This window comes from Abramis brama (assembly GCF_963993115.1).
Source record: "Abramis brama genome assembly, chromosome: 1".
Lineage (NCBI taxonomy): Eukaryota > Metazoa > Chordata > Actinopteri > Cypriniformes > Leuciscidae > Abramis > Abramis brama.
The window spans coordinates 20,510,115-20,529,011 of NC_139963.1; the positions used below are offsets into that span (position 1 = coordinate 20,510,115).

General features: G+C 38.0%; 1 protein-coding gene across 3 annotated transcripts in view; it reads left to right on the plus strand.

Moving 5' to 3' along the window:
• The first annotated feature begins 1,008 nt into the window (after nucleotides 1-1,008).
• ntn1b (netrin 1b) overlaps nucleotides 1,009-18,897 on the plus strand; it is a 55,476-nt gene continuing 37,587 nt past the window's right edge. Inside the window, exons 1-2 of one of the 3 annotated variants that reach the window (XM_084116443.1) lie at nucleotides 1,009-1,258; nucleotides 1,424-2,473. In XM_084116443.1, the coding sequence (XP_083972569.1) occupies nucleotides 1,459-2,473 (1,015 nt within the window). In that variant the 5' untranslated portion in view covers nucleotides 1,009-1,258; nucleotides 1,424-1,458. Of the gene's footprint in view, nucleotides 2,474-18,897 lie in introns of all 3 variants that reach the window. The other 2 variants (XM_084116442.1, XM_084116444.1) reach the window with 2 other exon arrangements.

An 18,897-nucleotide genomic window follows, 5' to 3' on the forward strand; every position in this document is an offset into this window, starting at 1 on the left:
ATTCGCTGTTGATTGGACTATTCTCCACTCTACCACACGGTGTCGTTGTTTCTTTATTGTGAGGAACCGTGAATCAACAACTGGGCACGGTGGGTGGCCAAGAGTTGCGTAATCAGAACTGCGTCTGGAATTTAATGTAGACTACATGTATGATGTGCATATGCTATTTATTTCCGTTTTCAAAGATGAAAAGGAGCATTCTGTGAAAAAGGGTTAGGGTTTATAACTCAAGATGCAATGTAGGCTAAAACTTTGCAACTGTGTAGCTGGAAAGTTCTATTTTGCATGCAATGTTAAAGTTTGTCAAGAAGATCTGTCAGTCTGTATGTCCATCCATCCATCCATCCATCCATTCTTTTATTTGTTTGTGCTTTAGATGTATTGCAGTGTATATTGTCTGCTGTTTTAGTACGTAGTTTTATTTATTTATGGGAAATGTTGTTCTATACGATATTTAAATTAAATAAAAAATAACTAATAATTTTTTCATTTAGTTGTAATGAAAAGAACACAGATCAAGACGTTTAATTGTGTCACTTTAATTCTTTTTTCATAATTTCAGATGTTGATATGTGCCAGAATTTCTCTATTTCGCGCTTATCCCCAACACCGACTTTTGAATCCCCATCTACAAATTTACAAAAAAAAAAAAAAAAAAAAAAAAGTGTTAGTCAGGGGAAATTCTACTTTGCCCTTTTTCACAACAACTTTAAAAATATACATATTTTTGTTCAATAATTTGGTGTGCGTGTTTTCAAATTGCATTCCTTAAAATGCTCTCCACAAAACTGCTGTCATCGCACGTAAATAAAACGGTTTAAATTTGAAGTGTTCAAGTCTGAAAGTAGTCGAACGTTACCCTATAATTACGAATAACTCAAAATGCAACTAGATAAACGTACATCAGAATTCCATTGTGCTTGCACACAGGGCAATAAAGCGCTTTACTCATGCAGGCGCACAGAGAGAATGGTGAATGACTGAACCCCCTTCCTATTGAATACAGGCAGAGCAGCAGAAAGAGAGAAGGGCTGAGCTGCGACACTCAGTCACAGAGAGGCAGAGGTGTGAGTGAGTTAGGCAGAGGAAGAAAGGAGACTTGGAAAGTAATAGCAGGTTTTCTGTTTCATTTTGGTTGAAAGTGGGAAAGAGATTACAACATATCCGGGAGAGAGAAAAGAAAGGGAGAGAACCCTATAATTTATTTTTTAGACGGGTTTGACATACTTCTCCACCCGAATAAAGCAGTCTCTCTGAGGTATAGTGCACTTTGTGGATTTGTCTTTAAGAAAAGTCGCCTATAATTACGCACAAATCTTTCACACACTTTCAACATAGCATGTAGGAAACTCCATGCTAGATTGCATATTGCATTGCAAAACGAGTCCTTTTTTACATGCAAAAACGATTCTTTTCTGTTCAGTGCAGTTTCAGGGACACTGAGGACCAGGGGTTGCAATGCTAAGGATTTTGGTAACTTGCGTCTCCATGGTGTCTATCACCGCGATGGTGGCTGGTGGTCGTGGTGGATACGGAATGAGTATGTTCGCGGCTCAATCCTCTCCTCCGGACCCGTGTTACGACGAAAACGGCAACCCCAGACGCTGCATCCCCGACTTTGTGAACTCCGCGTTCGGGAAGGACGTGCGCGTCTCCAGCACCTGCGGCACCCCGGCGTCGCGGTACTGCGTGGTGACCGAGAAGGGCGAGGAAAGATCGAGGGACTGCAACATCTGCGACGCCACGGACCCCAAGAAGACCCATCCACCTGCGTATCTCACAGACCTCAACAACCCTCACAACCTCACCTGTTGGCAATCGGAGAACTACGTGCAGTACCCCCAAAATGTGACTCTGACGCTGTCCCTGGGGAAGAAGTTCGAGGTGACATATGTGAGCCTCCAGTTCTGCTCTCCTCGCCCTGAATCCATGGCCATCCTCAAGTCCATGGATTATGGGAAAACTTGGGTGCCCTTTCAGTTCTACTCAACCCAGTGCAAGAAAATGTACAACAAGCCGAGCAAAGCTGCGATCACTAAGCAGAACGAGCAGGAAGCGATCTGCACGGACTCTCACACGGACATGCAGCCGTTAACAGGTGGGCTCATCGCATTCAGCACGCTGGATGGCAGACCCTCCGCGCATGACTTCGACAACTCTCCCGTCCTGCAGGACTGGGTCACGGCCACCGATATCAAAGTGACCTTCAACCGGCTGCACACGTTCGGGGATGAGAATGAGGATGACTCGGAGCTCGCCAGGGACTCGTATTTTTACGCGGTGTCTGACCTGCAGGTCGGCGGTCGCTGCAAGTGTAACGGGCACGCGTCAAAGTGCGTAAAGGACCGGGAAGGGAACCTAGTGTGTGAGTGCAAGCACAACACGGCGGGACCGGAGTGTGACAGGTGTAAGCCGTTCCACTACGACCGGCCGTGGCAGCGCGCGACGGCCAGAGAGGCGAACGAATGTGTCGGTGAGTCAAGTGCTGATGGTTCTTTGAAAGGAAACACTTCGTAATAGGTTTCGTTAATAAATGTTTTAATGATGGCATATTCAAATATGAGAATGTATTAATTAAATATCTTATTTGAATGTGCTAATTTTTAATTTACTTTGTTAAGTGTTTCCCCGGTCCAAAAGTCTGAGAGACCACACATATAATTCATTCAAACCTGGAAATGAACGGGTTTCTTGGATTTTGAAAGCAATTGTCAATTAAATTGTAATGATGGTGTAGTTTGTGATGGAAAAGATTGTGTATTAAATTAGAAAAAAGCTAAATAAACACCATTTCATTGGTAGACATTTCCAAAATGTTTAAAAGATCGGACGAAAAGTAAAAAAAAAAAATTAAATCGGTCACACTTTAGTTTAGGGTCTCATTATTAAATAGCTATTAACTATGACTTTTGCCTTAATGAACTCCTAATTACTGCTTATTAATAGTTAGTAAGGTAGTTGTTAAGTTTCAGTATTGGGTAGGATTAGGGATGTAGAATAATAATAATCAAATAATATGTGGTTTATAGGTACTAATAAACAGCCAATATCCTATTATGTATGCTAATAAGCAACTTGTTAATAGAATTGGACCCTTAACTAAAGTGTAACCAAAATAATCATAATGTAATGCCAATGTTGCAAGGTCATGGGTTCCATTCCCAGGGAAAGCAAGAACTGATAAGAATTTAAAATGTGTACCTTGAAATGCAATGTAAGTCACTTTGGATAAAAGCGTCTGCCAAATGTAAAATGAAGGTAATATAAGACGTTTTATTATGTTAGGCAAATCATACAGCGTTTGTTTTAATGAATTGTCAGCTTTTGGTTTCATTCATTCTTTTTTCTTGATGAATTAATCAACTTTAGTTCAAAAAGGAATAATGCAAATGGAACATATCAGATTCATCTTTATTAATTTCATGCAGTCAATTCATATTTCATTTTCTATCAGCAAACAGAATCTTACAAACTTATGATTTAAAATCTTATGAGTTGTATGAACTTTCATATCCGACCTGAAACACTGCACACTGCTTTATTGAAACAGTTTGTTATCAATGCACTAAATAAACTGCGTTCAATCTAATTTAAAATATCTACATCAGTTTAGATTTTAACTTTTGTTGTGAGAAAAAAAAGAAAATTTCCACGACTTATCACATTTATTCTTTTGTCAAATCAACTTAGATAATTCATGTGGCTCAGATAACAATATTTAGAATTTCTGTTGATTAAACCAATCTCTGTTGAATTAACTCAAAATTTTAAGGCAACCAGGTTACTTACTTTTAAAGTTAAACCAACAATAATTTTTACAGTGCCTTTTCTTCACATTTTATGTCAGGAAAAAGTAACTAAATTGAACTAGAAACAACATTTCACCTGACTATGTCTCCACATAAGGCATTTTATATAATCTCTGCTCTTACAACAGTAATAATTTGATTAGATTTGTAACATTTGATTGGATTTCCTTGCATTTAGTTAAATGAAAATCATCTGATTTTCAAACCTGTTGCAGCTGTTTTGCATCAAATTTAGCTTGAAATCTTTCACATACTGTACAGTGAGTCTACCATATACACTGTAAAACGTTTTTGTTGGTTTAACTTAAAAAAGTAAGTAACCTGCAGGGTTGCCTTAAAATCTTAAGTTCATTGAAATTAAAAAAAATAGTTAATACAATGAAGGAGATTTAATCAACAGAAACTCAAAAAATGATGTTATCTGAATCACATAAATGATCCAACTTTTTTTTTTACAGTGTCCATAGTTCTATTCAGTTCAATGGGTTGTGTGGGTGTAACTGAGTTTGGAAGTGCCTTTCAACATCCATTCTGTGGAAGGAAACATTCTGGAGGGGGAGAAAAGGCTTGTGGTGTTATTTCAAGGCAGGTGTCATTATCAGATTGAAGGAAAGATTACATCGGTTTTGTTGTTTGTTTTGGTAAGTTGAAAGTAAACTGCTTGTTTCCAGATGAAAAGTTAGTTTCCCCATTCAAGGAAGAAAATTATCTATGAGCATTAAGATGTTATTGCGAAAGAACTTGGGCAGACCAAATGATTCTTCTCACTTTCTCAATTTTAAAATGGGCTTCAGGTGTTTTATCAACATCTGTGATTTTAAATTTCATGATAAGTTGCTGTCACGGTCTGTCACGTTTACTGCCGTAAAAAGATTTTCTCTCTTCCATCCATGCCGTGTTAAGCACAACTCCATAACAAAAGCATCAAGCTGTCAGCAAAGGCTTTATTTGATGAGGTTGTTGTCACTTGGCAAAGTCAAAAAGTAAATTAAAAATGTGTGAATAGATATGAAACACTCCTGACAGATGGCCGTCACGCATATGCGAACATTGTTGTGCAGCAAATGAATGTGTGTCAGTAGGCTTGCGGTTATAAATAAAAGTTTGTTCCCATGAATGGAGAATGAGGGCACCATCATGATATGAGAGATGACTGACAGAAGCTGTTTTCTCACAGTGTGCGTTTGCACGCGACAATTTAGAGCTGAACAGGAAGGCTTGATGATGAAGCTGTAAATGAGATCTGTGACAGATTCCAAAAAAAAAAAAAGACAAAAAGTTTTGTCTCAAACAGTTTCAAAGAGATTGTTACATCTGGTACGAATTTACTTGCTTTGATCAAATGATTCATAGTTAAGATTAAGTCTCTCTGTGCGGATTCTTTACATTCTTCTCGGTGGAATGAGGTGGGCAAGGCAGGTATTTGAGGGAAATCAGGTGTAGCGTTCACAGGATGATAGGATTGTTATCTAGATAGATACTTCCGGGATTGATGTGTTCTGTACAATTCTTGCCAAACTTGCAAAAACATGCATAAGCCATCACCACATATCAGACAAAAAAAAAAAAAAAAACATTGTTAAAATATGTCATGTTTAACAGATAAATGTATTTATTTTATAATTATGTATTACATTGTGCATTTTGATGATAATATAACTTGATAACTTTAAAGATCTCACCTTGGTTCATTAGCAAACACTAAAACAAGTCTTGCTGTTTGAAAATGCATTAAATATCACAACAATATTTTAAGAATAGAGAATAGAATGTCTTCATTTAGTTTCATGGCCACACATGATGGCAATGGTTCTTCCTAATGAGAGAACAGGAAGTCTATCGTCAAATGCTGTGGTTAAAATTAATATCACTGATATTGTCAATAAATTCTATAAACGATTTGATAGGAAATACTTGTTAAACATCTCATCTGTAAATCTCATGTTCTCATCTCATCTCATGATGCAAAATCATCGTCACACAAAAAGTGTTTAAAATTAGTTTTTGGATTTCACAATCAGATCCATCATTCAAACGTGCGCGTTAATTTTAAATGCAACTTTTAAACATGCTTTGCATGCATTTTTGAAAAATGCAGTTATTAAAAAAAGTTCTGATATGCTGTGACAGAAATCATTCATTTGCATGTGTACATCTAATCAAGATGCTTTGTTTCAGATGGAAAATTGTGCTACACGAAATAGTTGAAGAGTTCAGATGCAAAAGCCTCTGTGCCATCTGAAATTTTCTTAATTTCACTTAAATGACAATTAATAGGTAATTTTCATTGCCATTTAAGTGAATTTACTGAGCTTAAATATACAAGCTTGATAAAAATGATCATTCTAGAAGAAAATTTCAGATGGCACTTAGAGGCTTTTGCATCTGAACTCCAAAAGTTTTTTGGTAAAATAATTTTGTTGACACTGGCGCCTCCTCAAAAATCAAGTGCATAAAAAGCGTTTTGATGCATTTTACCAAATTTCAAATTTGAAGAGATCACAGTATACTATACAGGAGTTTTCAGAGTACGTTCAGAGCTTGGTATGTGAACTTTGCATCTTTGTAAAATATGAGTAGTGATATCAAGAAAATATTTTGAAATAATCTGCGCATGACTTAAGATCCCTCAGAAAGATCATCACTTACTGTACATGAACATGTTTTTGACGGACATTTTTTGTGTGGTTTAAAAAACTAAATGTGCCATTGCATTTAATATATCCCACAATGCAGCTCATCTACCGTGTTAAACTTTAGATTTAAAAGGGCTACAGTGATAAAATCTCTTGATAAAAGCTGAAAATTTCTCCATATCTGAAAACTTTCAAGAAGTCAAATTTTTGTTGTGCATAAATATGTCTTCAGCAGGCAGGAGGTTTTCAACGTGCCGTGTAGTTTGAATGTAAATGTAGTTTAGACACAATGTTGTCATTGACTAAATGTTCACATAAGCAAGTTGACCCGCGGGTGGAAGCTGATTGAGCCAGACGTGCGTCGCAGCCCTTGACGCAGAGCAGACGGCTGGAATTGTCTTGCCATTGGATCTCTCTGCATTGTTCCACTCTGGTCCTCTGAGTCGTAGTGTTTTTGTGAGCAGACTAACAGGAACCGTGAGCAGATTTCTGGGCTACCATGAAGAGCTGCTCGAGGTCTGTGGACCATCTGTGGGTTTCTCAGTGGTGTTGCCGGACCATAAGTCTGATGAAAGAATTGTGCAAAAGGGTGATGTCATAAGACCTCTCGGGTCCCACTGCAGAAAACAATGACTTTCAGTTCCTCATGTGTGTTTAAATGAGGCTTCAGGAACAATTTTCATTTTAGCAGCTTATAACTTTTTTTGGAAAAAAAAAAGTCCAGCTTTTTTTTTATCAGTTACTGGTTTTCCATTGCTGCAGCATCACACTAAGTAAAAAGCTCAGACAATAAAGCATGGCGCTAGCAATGCCAAGGCAATGGGTTCGATTCCCAGGGAAAGCACTAATGCTGCGTCCGAAATCAAATATTTCCCTGTAGTATGCGAAAAGCAGTACGCCAGTAGTATGTCCAAATACATAGCATTCGAAAAACAGGTGAAAAGTACCCGGGTGACCTACTACTTCAGGAGAGATTCTGAAGTGCAGTCAATGAACACTTTATTATCTCATGGGGCCACGGGAGAGGATGTGAATGACAGTGAACAGACAACATGGCGGATGTAGTACGTACCCATATTCATACTATAGCCTATAAAACTGATTTTTTTAACGGCCGTGAAGTACCTATAGTAAAATATAGTATACAAACATAGTACCTACTCAGACAGTATTCTCAGACTTCAGTACCAAGTCGGTACTGACATTTTAAAAATGTGACGCATTGAGCGCTGTTGAGCGGAATCGTAAACGCCTCTGAATCTTGTACCCACGCGCTCATCGAGATTTCATGCAGAACATGAAATCCACGGGGAGGAGTCGGATCCAGATCCAACTCCTCCCACCTTACATATACCTAAACCTACCCATCTCCACCCCCTGATCCCTAAACCCACCCCTAAACCTACCCATCTCCACCCCTTAATCCCTAAACCCACCCCTAAACCTACCCATCTCCACCCCTTATATCTGGATCCAACTCCGCCCCCCGGATCTCGTGTACTGCATTGAGGTGCTACTGGATATGTCTGTGATCGGCTATAATGATCAGCGCTTCAAAAACATGTTTTAAATATACATCGCATTTATAGACGGTCTGCTGATAGACGCCTTCTTGTGCTTTTCAACGTTTTTCCCGCTTTCAAAACACTTTCAAACGCTCCCGTGTGTAGATCATTGTAGCCAATCACAGACATATCTGATGAGCGGATTAATACAATGGCCAATCAGAGGTGTTTATGACTCCACTCAACATGCAGCGGAAATTTAAACTTACCGAAGTCGGTACTTTTTACAACACTAATGCGTGTTCGTGTAAGTGTTTAAATGTACACCTTAAATGCAGTGTAAGTCGCTTTGGATAAAAGGGTCTGTCAAATGCATAAATGTAAATGAGTACAGCAGCCCCACCTACGGTGAAATCTGATTGGTCCAAAATCCTTCTACTCATAACTACAATCATATCCTCTGATTGGCACTGATTTTTTCTTGCCACGCAGCAATTTGTGGATGGAAAAATTGGTTATGACTTTGTGTTACCAATGTGCCTCAAGAAAATCAAAAGTTATTTGTTAAAAACAGGAAATGAAATTGTTCAAATCTCATAAAACTACCTCTGTGTGATCCTTTTTAAATGAAAAGAAAAATGAAAACATGCAGAGATAGGAAAAAAAGGAGAAAGAGAGAAAGAGCTGCTAATCAGAAGCAGGTGGGCTGCTGGTCAGTCCTTTAGAGCTGCTACTGACCCTGAATACATGTAAACTCACACATCTCCTGATATACCCCTGCGGGACCCTCGATGACTCACTCAGGTTAAACCATTCAATTCTCAAGATGATTGTTGGACATTTGCATCAGAACAGAAAACAGAAGATTTGCCATGGCTACTTCTTGAAAAGACAACTTGATTTCAGAAGAAAATATGAGCCGCCGTAATGCTAGGCTGTTGTTGATGGTTGCCAAGGTGTTGCTATGTGGTTGCAAAGTGTTCTAAATGCTTCTTAGCTCGTTGTTATGTGGTTGCTAAGGTTTTCAGGCTTACTACTCCAAAGTAGGTCCCTCCTTCAGTGCAAGTCTATGGGATTTTTTGCCTACTTTATCCACCAAGTCATGCCACATCTCTCCTCAACACAAGTTATGCACTGTAGTTTAACACTTAGAGATATGGGTTTGCTCACAAGTAAAAACAAAAACAAAAAAACAATGGCTCTATAATATTTATGCTCTTACTTGCTATAGAGTTTTTATGCTATTTTTGTCTTCTACAGAATAAGCCTTTAATGTAACATTTCATTTATTTATAGCCATTTTAAAAACATCCTCTAAACCACAAGCATTGTTTGACAAACCAAAACTGTAGGATCGCAGGATTGTGCTCTTGCGGTGAAGAAAAACCCCCAAAACAGAACAAGACAAAGACAAAAGGGATGCATTTTAGGATTTCAAAATCCAAACCCGAGTGTATCTGCAGTCCTCTGGGCAAAGAGCTCCATGTTTTAGGGATTTTGATTTGTTGAGCTCATAATTCAAAACACACTTGACTTATGAGCCAAAAGGCTTTGTTTGGCTTTATGGGAGTTCAGAGAAAACACGATATATCCTGGGTTTAGAGGCTGGTTAGGAGAGGTGGTCCATTTTCTGGTGGAAGGGTCTGCTTGCTTTGGCCTTCTGCTTGTTTCCCCACTAATATTTATGTTTTGAATCCCCTGTCAGTCAGTGTATATTTGCGATCGGCCTTTTGGGTATTATTTGAATCTCTTTTTGGAAGTCTGTGCCGGTGTTTCATCCCAGGGGTTGAAACTCTTGCCAAAGCTTTCCGGCAGTTTTCAGGTCCTTCGATGATGTCACTTTTGAAATACACTTGTTTTGGGAAAATGAAACATCATCTGTGAAATGCTGAAATTGAATAAAATGGTTCTGTGGCAGCATTGTACCCTAGTACAGTATGGATATCAAATGGTAATGGTAATACCATGTCGCTTTGATCTTTACTATGATACTGAATGAATGACATGCACGACGATGCACATAAATGAAAGGGGTAATATTAATAATATGAATAATAATAATAATTATTATTAAATAATAATAATAATAATAATATAGAAATTAAATAATTGAAGGATTAAATAAGATTTAATGGAATAAATAAAAATGGTAAAAAAAGAAGTTCTAGGTATAATTGTATTTATGAAGTATTCAATTTAAACTTGAATATTTTATTTTAAAATGTGCACACATGTCTAGTGTGTCAAAAACACAAATGTTTCTTGTGTCGTCACATTCATTTATGAATCATGATCACATATTTTCAATTCAAAACAGGTAAATTTGCATCACTAGATAGTCTATTACTGTCAGCCGCTGAACATTTCTATCGTAAAAAAACTCACGTTGCGATGTGACAGTGACAGTAAAACAATAAGACCCGCCTTCTTTGATTTGATTGGCCATCTCGATAATTTTTACATTGATGAGTGCTGTTAGACTGCTGAGGTATGGCAGCCTAAAAATGTAACTTTTACAACTTTTTGTCATCCTAACAACAAACAGCTTTACTCATTCTAAACTAAAATGATATGATAAGACAAATAAATAAAAAAATATATATTTTTATTTATTTATAGCTCAGACAAAATCATTGGCTCTCGATGACGCAGTATGTTGACCGAGCTCACATTGTTTCAGTGGGCAAACACAACAGCAGCTCAGAAGTAAACATGTAATTTGAGGTTAAATGGTCTTGCATAGTTGTGTATGTGTGAGAAAGTCAAAAATCTGCTTGTGCATGGTGAGATGCATGTTTCTATTGGTTTTGCTGTGCAGGTTTGAATCTTTATGGCCTGCATTTGTGATAGCGCCCTGGCTAAAGGCAGGACCACCCTGAGCTAGAGAGAGAAAAGGTGGAATAATGAATGCTAGAGTAAATGGACACATTTTCTGCTCTCTCTCTCTCTATCTCTCTCTCTCTCTCTCTCTCTCTCTCTCTCTCAGACACACACACTTTTTTGGATTACACACACACTGGCACACACCAACAGAATTCAATGCTTCACGACTTAACACAATGGACACGCCGCCAAAAAACATTTTGTGCCGCCACATGACCAAGCCAGGGTTAGAAACACACAGATGATCAGATTCCTTTACTAATACACACTTTTTTTTTTTCTAGCCAATTACCCCAAAGTCCTTTCAGATCAATCTGCTAGGAAAGCTAACATTTAGCTTGACTGTAGTTGACTTACTTTAAATGATGAGTAGCTTCAAACCAGCCTTCCCAACACTGCTGTTACAGTCACTACAAGCAACATCAACGGCTGCATTTGCAGTAAACGCAGAAATGAATGCATTCCAATCATGACTACATCTGCGCAATGGCTGCCAATGAGGAGGAAATGATGGATGAAGGTCTTCTGTCATTGGCTGCTGAGAGATGATTCAGGCATAATTTTATACTGTCAGAAAGTTGAGGCAATTTCAAGCCACAATTACTTTTCTGCATATTATACCTTCTAAGAAGATCAGATTTCTGTCTGTAAAACAAGTTTGGGATCATCGCTGTGTATTTGCGGCGTACTTGTGCAAGTAAAATGAAACATTTGCAATGCATTTAAATTCTGTATGTTATTTATTTCAAGAAAACTAATTTCACTCTGAAATACATCACATACAGATGTTAAATGCAGATACTATTGGTTCAGTGGTCATTAGATTATTTGTTAATTTTATCCATCAGCCTTGGGTTACATCTGCAGAAAAATGGTTTAAAATGGGGAAAGATATAACAAATCTGGAAAGATTTAGGTTTTTATATTTGGTTACACTTTATTTTGATGGCCCACTGTAGACATTCTATACTGACTATAAATAACTTTGCAGCTACATGTCAGCTAACTCTCATTAGAGTATTAGACTGTTAGGTTAGGGTTAGGTAGGGTTCAGGTCAGTAGAATAAGTTGACGCAGTTGAATGCTTGTTGGTGAGCATCAAAATAAAGTGTTAGCAGATATTAAGCAGACAGTCTATTAATACTCTAATGAGAGTTAGTTAATATGTAGTTGCAAAAAAACTTGTAGTTAATAGAATGTCTAAAGTGGACTATTAAAAAAAAGTTTTACCTTCATTTTTACTGATGAATACACTCACTACATCCCACTGGATCATAACTTTCATCACTTCACATCAGCATTTCACTTTCAGTGTGGAACATCATTTTTCTGTTCAGTAAATGAATACAGAAAAACATACTTTTTGGAAACTGGTGAATCCTTCCTGTGCCAAAGTCTCAAGCCCTATTACTGGTATATTTGTCCAGATAGCAAGCTCTATTTCCGCAGGATATCTCTGTTGAGATATGCTATTTGCCCTCTACACTCTCTAATGGGAAACGGAGTGAATTCTGTGTCCTGTGTGCGACACAACAAAACACAAACGTCAAGATCACTCAACAGCTGCTCCAGCTAAAACACTCGCCATTTCCTTAGCCCACTCTTATACACTATAAATACCCAAAACTACAGCCCACAAACATACATACAGCTTAAAAGTCAACTACTTCCAGTGTAAATACTGCACCTTGTTAATAGGCATGCTGAAGTAATGATGTGCCACTTACACATACAGTGCAAATTTTCTAATCTACAACTCATTGGTGTTCCAAACACTTCAAATATTCCGTGGAGCTGATGCGCCACATCGTGTTGACAGATGCGGAAAGCCGGTCCGAGAGCGATGATGACATATTGCATGTTGGTGTTTCCAAGGGTTACCAGACAAACAGTTGCGCATGTCAGATCATTGTGTGTGCTCTCTTGCTCAGGATGCAATTGGCTATAGTGTGTTTCCTGGGACAACACACTTCTGGCTCACAGCAGGAAGCTCTCTCCCTCTTCCTTTCCCACCCTGTTGCTGGAAGCCACCTGGCTATACAAGTGTGTCTCATTATAAAGTGTACTGTATGTGGCACAGTGCGGCTAGGCTTTCTTTACATAGTTGCCATTTCATATTATAACAAATAATGGTGCTAGCTGAAAACATATGGCTTGTTGAAGAGGGGTGCTGTTACTTTTAGAAGTGATCAGACATATTATTTTTGATTAAATATTTGGGATGCACGATATATCGGCCGATATATATGTTCATTTTTAATGTTATCGTTATCAGCCCGAAAATAAGAAAATTTGGCCAATATATTAAAGCAGAAAAATAATGGATTATTTCCTTCAGATATGCACTGTTCACCATAATGGTTTTGAATTACTTGAAATATGATTGGAATCACTTGAAAAAAGGAAAATACTGTAAAGTTTAACATGCACATCGCAAATCTGTCATATAGGCTACATAACAAATATAATGAAAACATGGTAACACTTTACAATAAGGTGCATTAGTTCAGGTTCATTAACATGAACTAACAATGAGCAATACATTAATGTTAGTTAATAAAAATACTGTTCATTGTTTGTTCATGTTAGTTCACCATGCATTAACTAATGTTAACAAATACAACCTTTGATTTAATAATGTAAATGTTGAAATTGATATTAACTAAGATTAATAAATACTGTAGAAGTATTGTTCATTCTTAGTTCATGTTAACTAATGAACCTTATTGTAAAGTGTTACCAAAAACATTATAATTGTGTGCTTGAGACATGGATTTTAATGGTGAGACTTTTGTTTTTGTAATCAGGCTCTTAAAAATTATATAAAAATTTGGGTTTAGATTTATCGGCCAATATATCAGTTATCGGCTTTCAAATATAAAGATTTATCGGTTATCGGTATCGGCCATGATTTTCATATCGGTGCATCCCTATTAAATAATATTTATTTAGATTCAAATATAGAAGTGCCGGTACTGTGTAGAGGCTATATAACTCACACAATTCAACATATGTCAGGAGGAGTTTGTAGTGTTATGTACGACAGGCCTGCAACAAAACAGTCAAAGCACAGTTAGGATGAATGGCCTCCTGAAGTTTGTAATTTACAGCTCTGCTACTCGGCTTCTTGTCCGCGGTGGGGTAACTGCAGCTAGAGCGTGTGGCAGATTGGTTGAGGTTCAGCCTGCTGTGGCGTCTACTGAAAATACACCTCCAGCCTCCAGAGATTCATCTCATTTTCTTGGTGCTTCTATAATTGAGTCGGACTGACAGCAGGCTATTGCTCTCTGTTCCTCAGGCAAACTTTTAATTAATAGCTCTCGACACACCTTCATATTCTTTGTCTGTAGTCTTTAGTTGGGTTTTGCTTATGGATATGTAGCTACATCTCCTAGTATTGTCCTTTTTTCTCTATAGCTCCTTATTGTAATAGACTTAAATGGTAAAAACAGAGCACTTACATGCTGTAATACAAATGGCTAAGACCTTAAACGGATCATATCATGTAATTTTTTTCATTACGAGTTCCATTTTGGAACAAGCCTTTTTTTGCAGCTTCAATAAAAGACTTTTTCCACTGATGTTTTGAGTTCTGAAATTACATTATGTTTTCAAAGTCCATTAAACTCTCTGTTTTAAAAATCCTAACAGATCAAGGAAAATTTGATTCCACATGATATGACCCCATGATTTGACCCACATTGTTGTGCACTGAGACATTAAAGGACTTTTTCCTGCATATTCTGTGCAGATTTTGGAGGAAAACTGGTGCAATGGATTTAAACATAGTACAATTTAAAGCACAAGTGAAAGCATATTCAATGCTATGGATGTTAACCAATAAATGGCTCAGATAAAAATGATTGTAAAAAACACTCTAATTGACAAAATGCAATTTTATGCAAGTATCCATAAAAATGCCCATGTTTCAATAAATTGCATGTTGTAAACATTATTAATTGTATGCCCCAAATGTGTGCCTTTTAGGTGTAGCAGAACTGTAACTTGCTCTTTTAAGTTTGTTTTTTAATGCATCTATATAGATTACTGTAATTAATATTATACCTGCAAAATCATTTATGCATTTGTCAGTCACTTTTATCCAAACAGAATTAAAATGCATCCAAGCTCTGTTTTCTCATTAGCAGAATGAATATTCTGAGGATTTTACTAAATTGCAATTCAACATCCATCTCCCTAAGAACACACTCTAAATAACTCAAATTAATAGTTTTTGTCAATGTCAAACCAATGTTATTAATAATTAAGTGAATTTATGCATCACAATATTATCATGTACAGCATGAGATATGAATGACTGTTAGACCTGATTTTGAGATGAAGTTGATAAAATGGTTGAATAGTTGAAATTAAAATAGTTAGCGAAATGAGCATCCACAAGTTGATAAATATCCAATATTGATAAATACAAGTCTTGATAGGCCTGCATCCCTTCTGAATTCACACTGAAACTTAATACCACTAAGTTAAGCACACTGTAGTCATTCATTGCCTTTCAGTCATCCACATCAACAGCACACCTTGTAAAGCTCATCACGGAGGCCTTTCCTCAGCGTGGAGCTGCATTCCAGTAACGCAGCGTCAATGAGGCTTCGTAGTGCCGTTTAAGGGCTGTAAATCTCAGCTGGTCAGAGACAATGAGAACAGAGTGACGACACCTGCAGTGGAAAAGCACAATCCCTCCGTCCCGTGCCACATCACAGCGTGATCCGAGGGAGATTCCTATTTACGGATCATTTGGGATTTGGACCCCAGACTCCAGCTGTGGTGGAACCGATTGGCCACACATCTGCAGCCCGGGCCTGTCGTGAGGATGATTTACATAGGCTCGAAAAACAGAAGGAATGCCAAAAAGATGGGAAGCGCTCACATTGCGGTCCCCCTCTTTCAAACTGATTTATGTTCCATGGGGAAGCCTATCCAGTCCTGCCAAATTCTTCAGCGTCTGGTGTCCAGTGCTGCTTCAAATGTCTTTATCTTTTGCACTCAGCTCCAATCTATAATTTTTTCCATTCCACCAGTTCCACTTGTCTTCAGCTTTCAACTCTGAGACAACATGAGATATTTTATTGAAGTTTACTGAATGACTGAAGGAACATTTACTCAGGGTAATACAGTAAATACAAAGAAGAACAGACTTTAAAAACGTGAGAAATCCAAGCAAAACTTACGTTAACTGTAAAAAAAAACTAGGATAATGTTTATGCTGGATCATAAGGTGTTCCTGTTGCTCAACTTGATAGAATATGGTACCAACAACGCAATGGGTTGATTTCTCTGGAAGTACAGACAGTATCAAGATAAAATATGTCTTGAAATAAAAGCCAATCTGACAAATGCATGAACTGGGAGAATTACAGTCACAGTCTCAAATACATTGTACTTGCCAATCAGAAATTTCGATTTCCAATTCAAGTAGTTGTATTCCACAACTGTTGGCAATGCAACAAATGCAATTTCATGCAAAGTACCAGAATTTCTCAGTACCAGAATGAATTCTGCTAAATGAATTGAAATGAAGAGGAATTGGTTGAATTGTACTTCAAAGCAACGCATCAATCTGCATACAAACTTGATGATTTTAAGCTTCTTTTTAGATTTTTTTCAAAACTTTCAAACAAGGCTTTGTCAGGCCAACATTCAAAGTTTGCCTTTTAATTACAATTTAATTTCTGAATTTCTTTGAATTATTAGTCACATTCTAATTACAATTCCCCATCCCTTTTGCTACCTCAAAACATTCTCAGTTAAATTCTGAATGGCGCACAACCCTGCTCAAGCACTCCCTGGGAAAGAAACCCCATAACCTTGGCTTTGCTAGCGTCATGCTATACTAGTTAAGCTACAAGAACATCAGTAAAAGTCCAATTAGACATGTTAAATCTTGGGTATGGATCCTGCAAGATTTCTATATTCCTTGATGTTAGATGTCTTAATTGGACAGGATGTTTTCATTTGAATTGGAAAAGCATCTGACGTTTCCTAAGGCCACTCTTGCTGCAAAGTTACAGCGCAACAGCTCCATTGGCAGGTTGACTGTTCCCTGAGATTTGCAGCTGCTCTCACACTCTTAACACTGTACATGTAAAGAAAAATTAAAGTGCTGCAAATTAATCACCAATTACTCAATGGGTGTGTTGCGTTTATGAAAACAAACAGGCAAAACTCTGAGATAAATCAAATGACTAACAAGCCGCGCAATGATTCGCTGATGCAATAAGTCAGCGTGGTGCGATGAGTTTCACCCTGGCACATTTCGCCTGTGATTATATTCCAAAAAGAAACATACTCTCCTCAACAGAACATGCCGACACATCCACCTATTTTGTTTATTTTCCCAAACTGCTCAGAAGCCCTGAAATATTAGTGCGACTAATGTGTCAGCCAGTGATTTAATTGGAAATTTTTATGGGCCAATGTTTTCCAGTGCCGCCCGCCCAAGCAGTCAAGTCATTCTTACTGTAAGGTCTTGTATACTCAATGCCATTTTGATTCAATAAGCCTCAGAGAGGTTTAATAACACAGCACAGGGGTTCTACGAGGAGTCAATAGAGTGTGACATGAAGATACACAGGCCATGAGAAACAAGTTACGATTCTGAGAACAGTTGGACCGCTTCCCTCTGAGAGTTGAGCGTAGTAATGGTACCAGCCGGATTCCTTATGGGATAACCTGGGCCAATTCCAGCACTCTAAACAGGAGAAATTGCCAGAGATATTCTGGCTATTATGTATTATTATCCATTTCATGTTGTTATCATTGGCACAATGCACTAGCGAGATTTATTCATGAAAGAAATGGAGACCTGGACATCAGCCATGTGCACAGATAGACCCCGAGTGGTGCTCAAGCACCTTCCTTTTTGGTCTCAGATAAGTGCCCTTTTCTAAGGGTACGTTTACATGACAATGATATGCTTAAAACGGAGAAGTTTTTCCTTTAAGTTTTCCACGTACAGACCATGGTCAAAACGATCCCCATTCACACGGATCCGCGAGAACGTCAAAAAATACTGCATTCTACTGCCAGGCCATTAGATGGCGATGAAACAATATAGACTGAACATGTAATACGCATGTGCATGACGTCATCGTCTTCAGAGCTTCGCATTTTTGTTGTTTACACAGAGACCGTTTTCAAAGACTTGCACTTTGAAATCTGTTTTCAAAAGTTTGCGTTTTCAGGCACCCAAAACGCCGTTGTCGTGTAAATGAACGGCCAAAACGCATGCAAAGTTTTACGTTTTTAGTTGAAAGCGGTCTCTGTGTAAACAGCAAAAATGTGAATCTCTGAAAACGATGATGTCATGCACATGCGTAGTACTGTACATCGCCATCTAATGGCCTGGAAGCAGAATACAGGGTTTTTGGTCATTTTCGCAGATCCGTGTCAATGGAGATCGTTTTGACAATGGTTTCGTCTGTATGCAGAAAACTCAAAGGAAAAACTTCTCCGTTTTAAGCACATCTTACCCTGAGACCTAAGTAAAAAAAAATATTTTTTTATTTTTTTAAGTTTGGCCCATGGCGTCAATTCTCAATTAAATGTGTGCCGAAAACTACTTCCCCCATCATATAGCCACTTTGCAAATCAAGCGGAGCAGCATTCTCTGGTGACAGCCAGGTAACGATAATGTCAAATTAAACCTCTATCACAATATCTTAGAGCCGCCTAACTAGGCAGTAGCCCCACATTAGCCTTACAACAAAAAGGCAGGTCCGGCGTTGGTGTAAAATAGCGTTTGCAATGCTAGACTTACAAGACTTTGCAATGAGTGAGTGAAAACACAGAGCTTAAAAAGGCAATCACAAGTTGATCACACACAGGTGGGATTAATGAGACCATAATGAGTCCAGGCAATGAGTTTTGGGAAGTGTAGTTCATGATGGGAAAGCAGTAGGAGACAGGCCCTCTGGGGGTTATCCTGGGTACTCCAGCTGGCGGGTGTAATGGTTTTGTTCACGAATGAATCAGCTGGTTTGAACGAATCAGTGAATTAATGATTCTTTGACTCACATATTTAGACTGGCCGCCACCTACTGG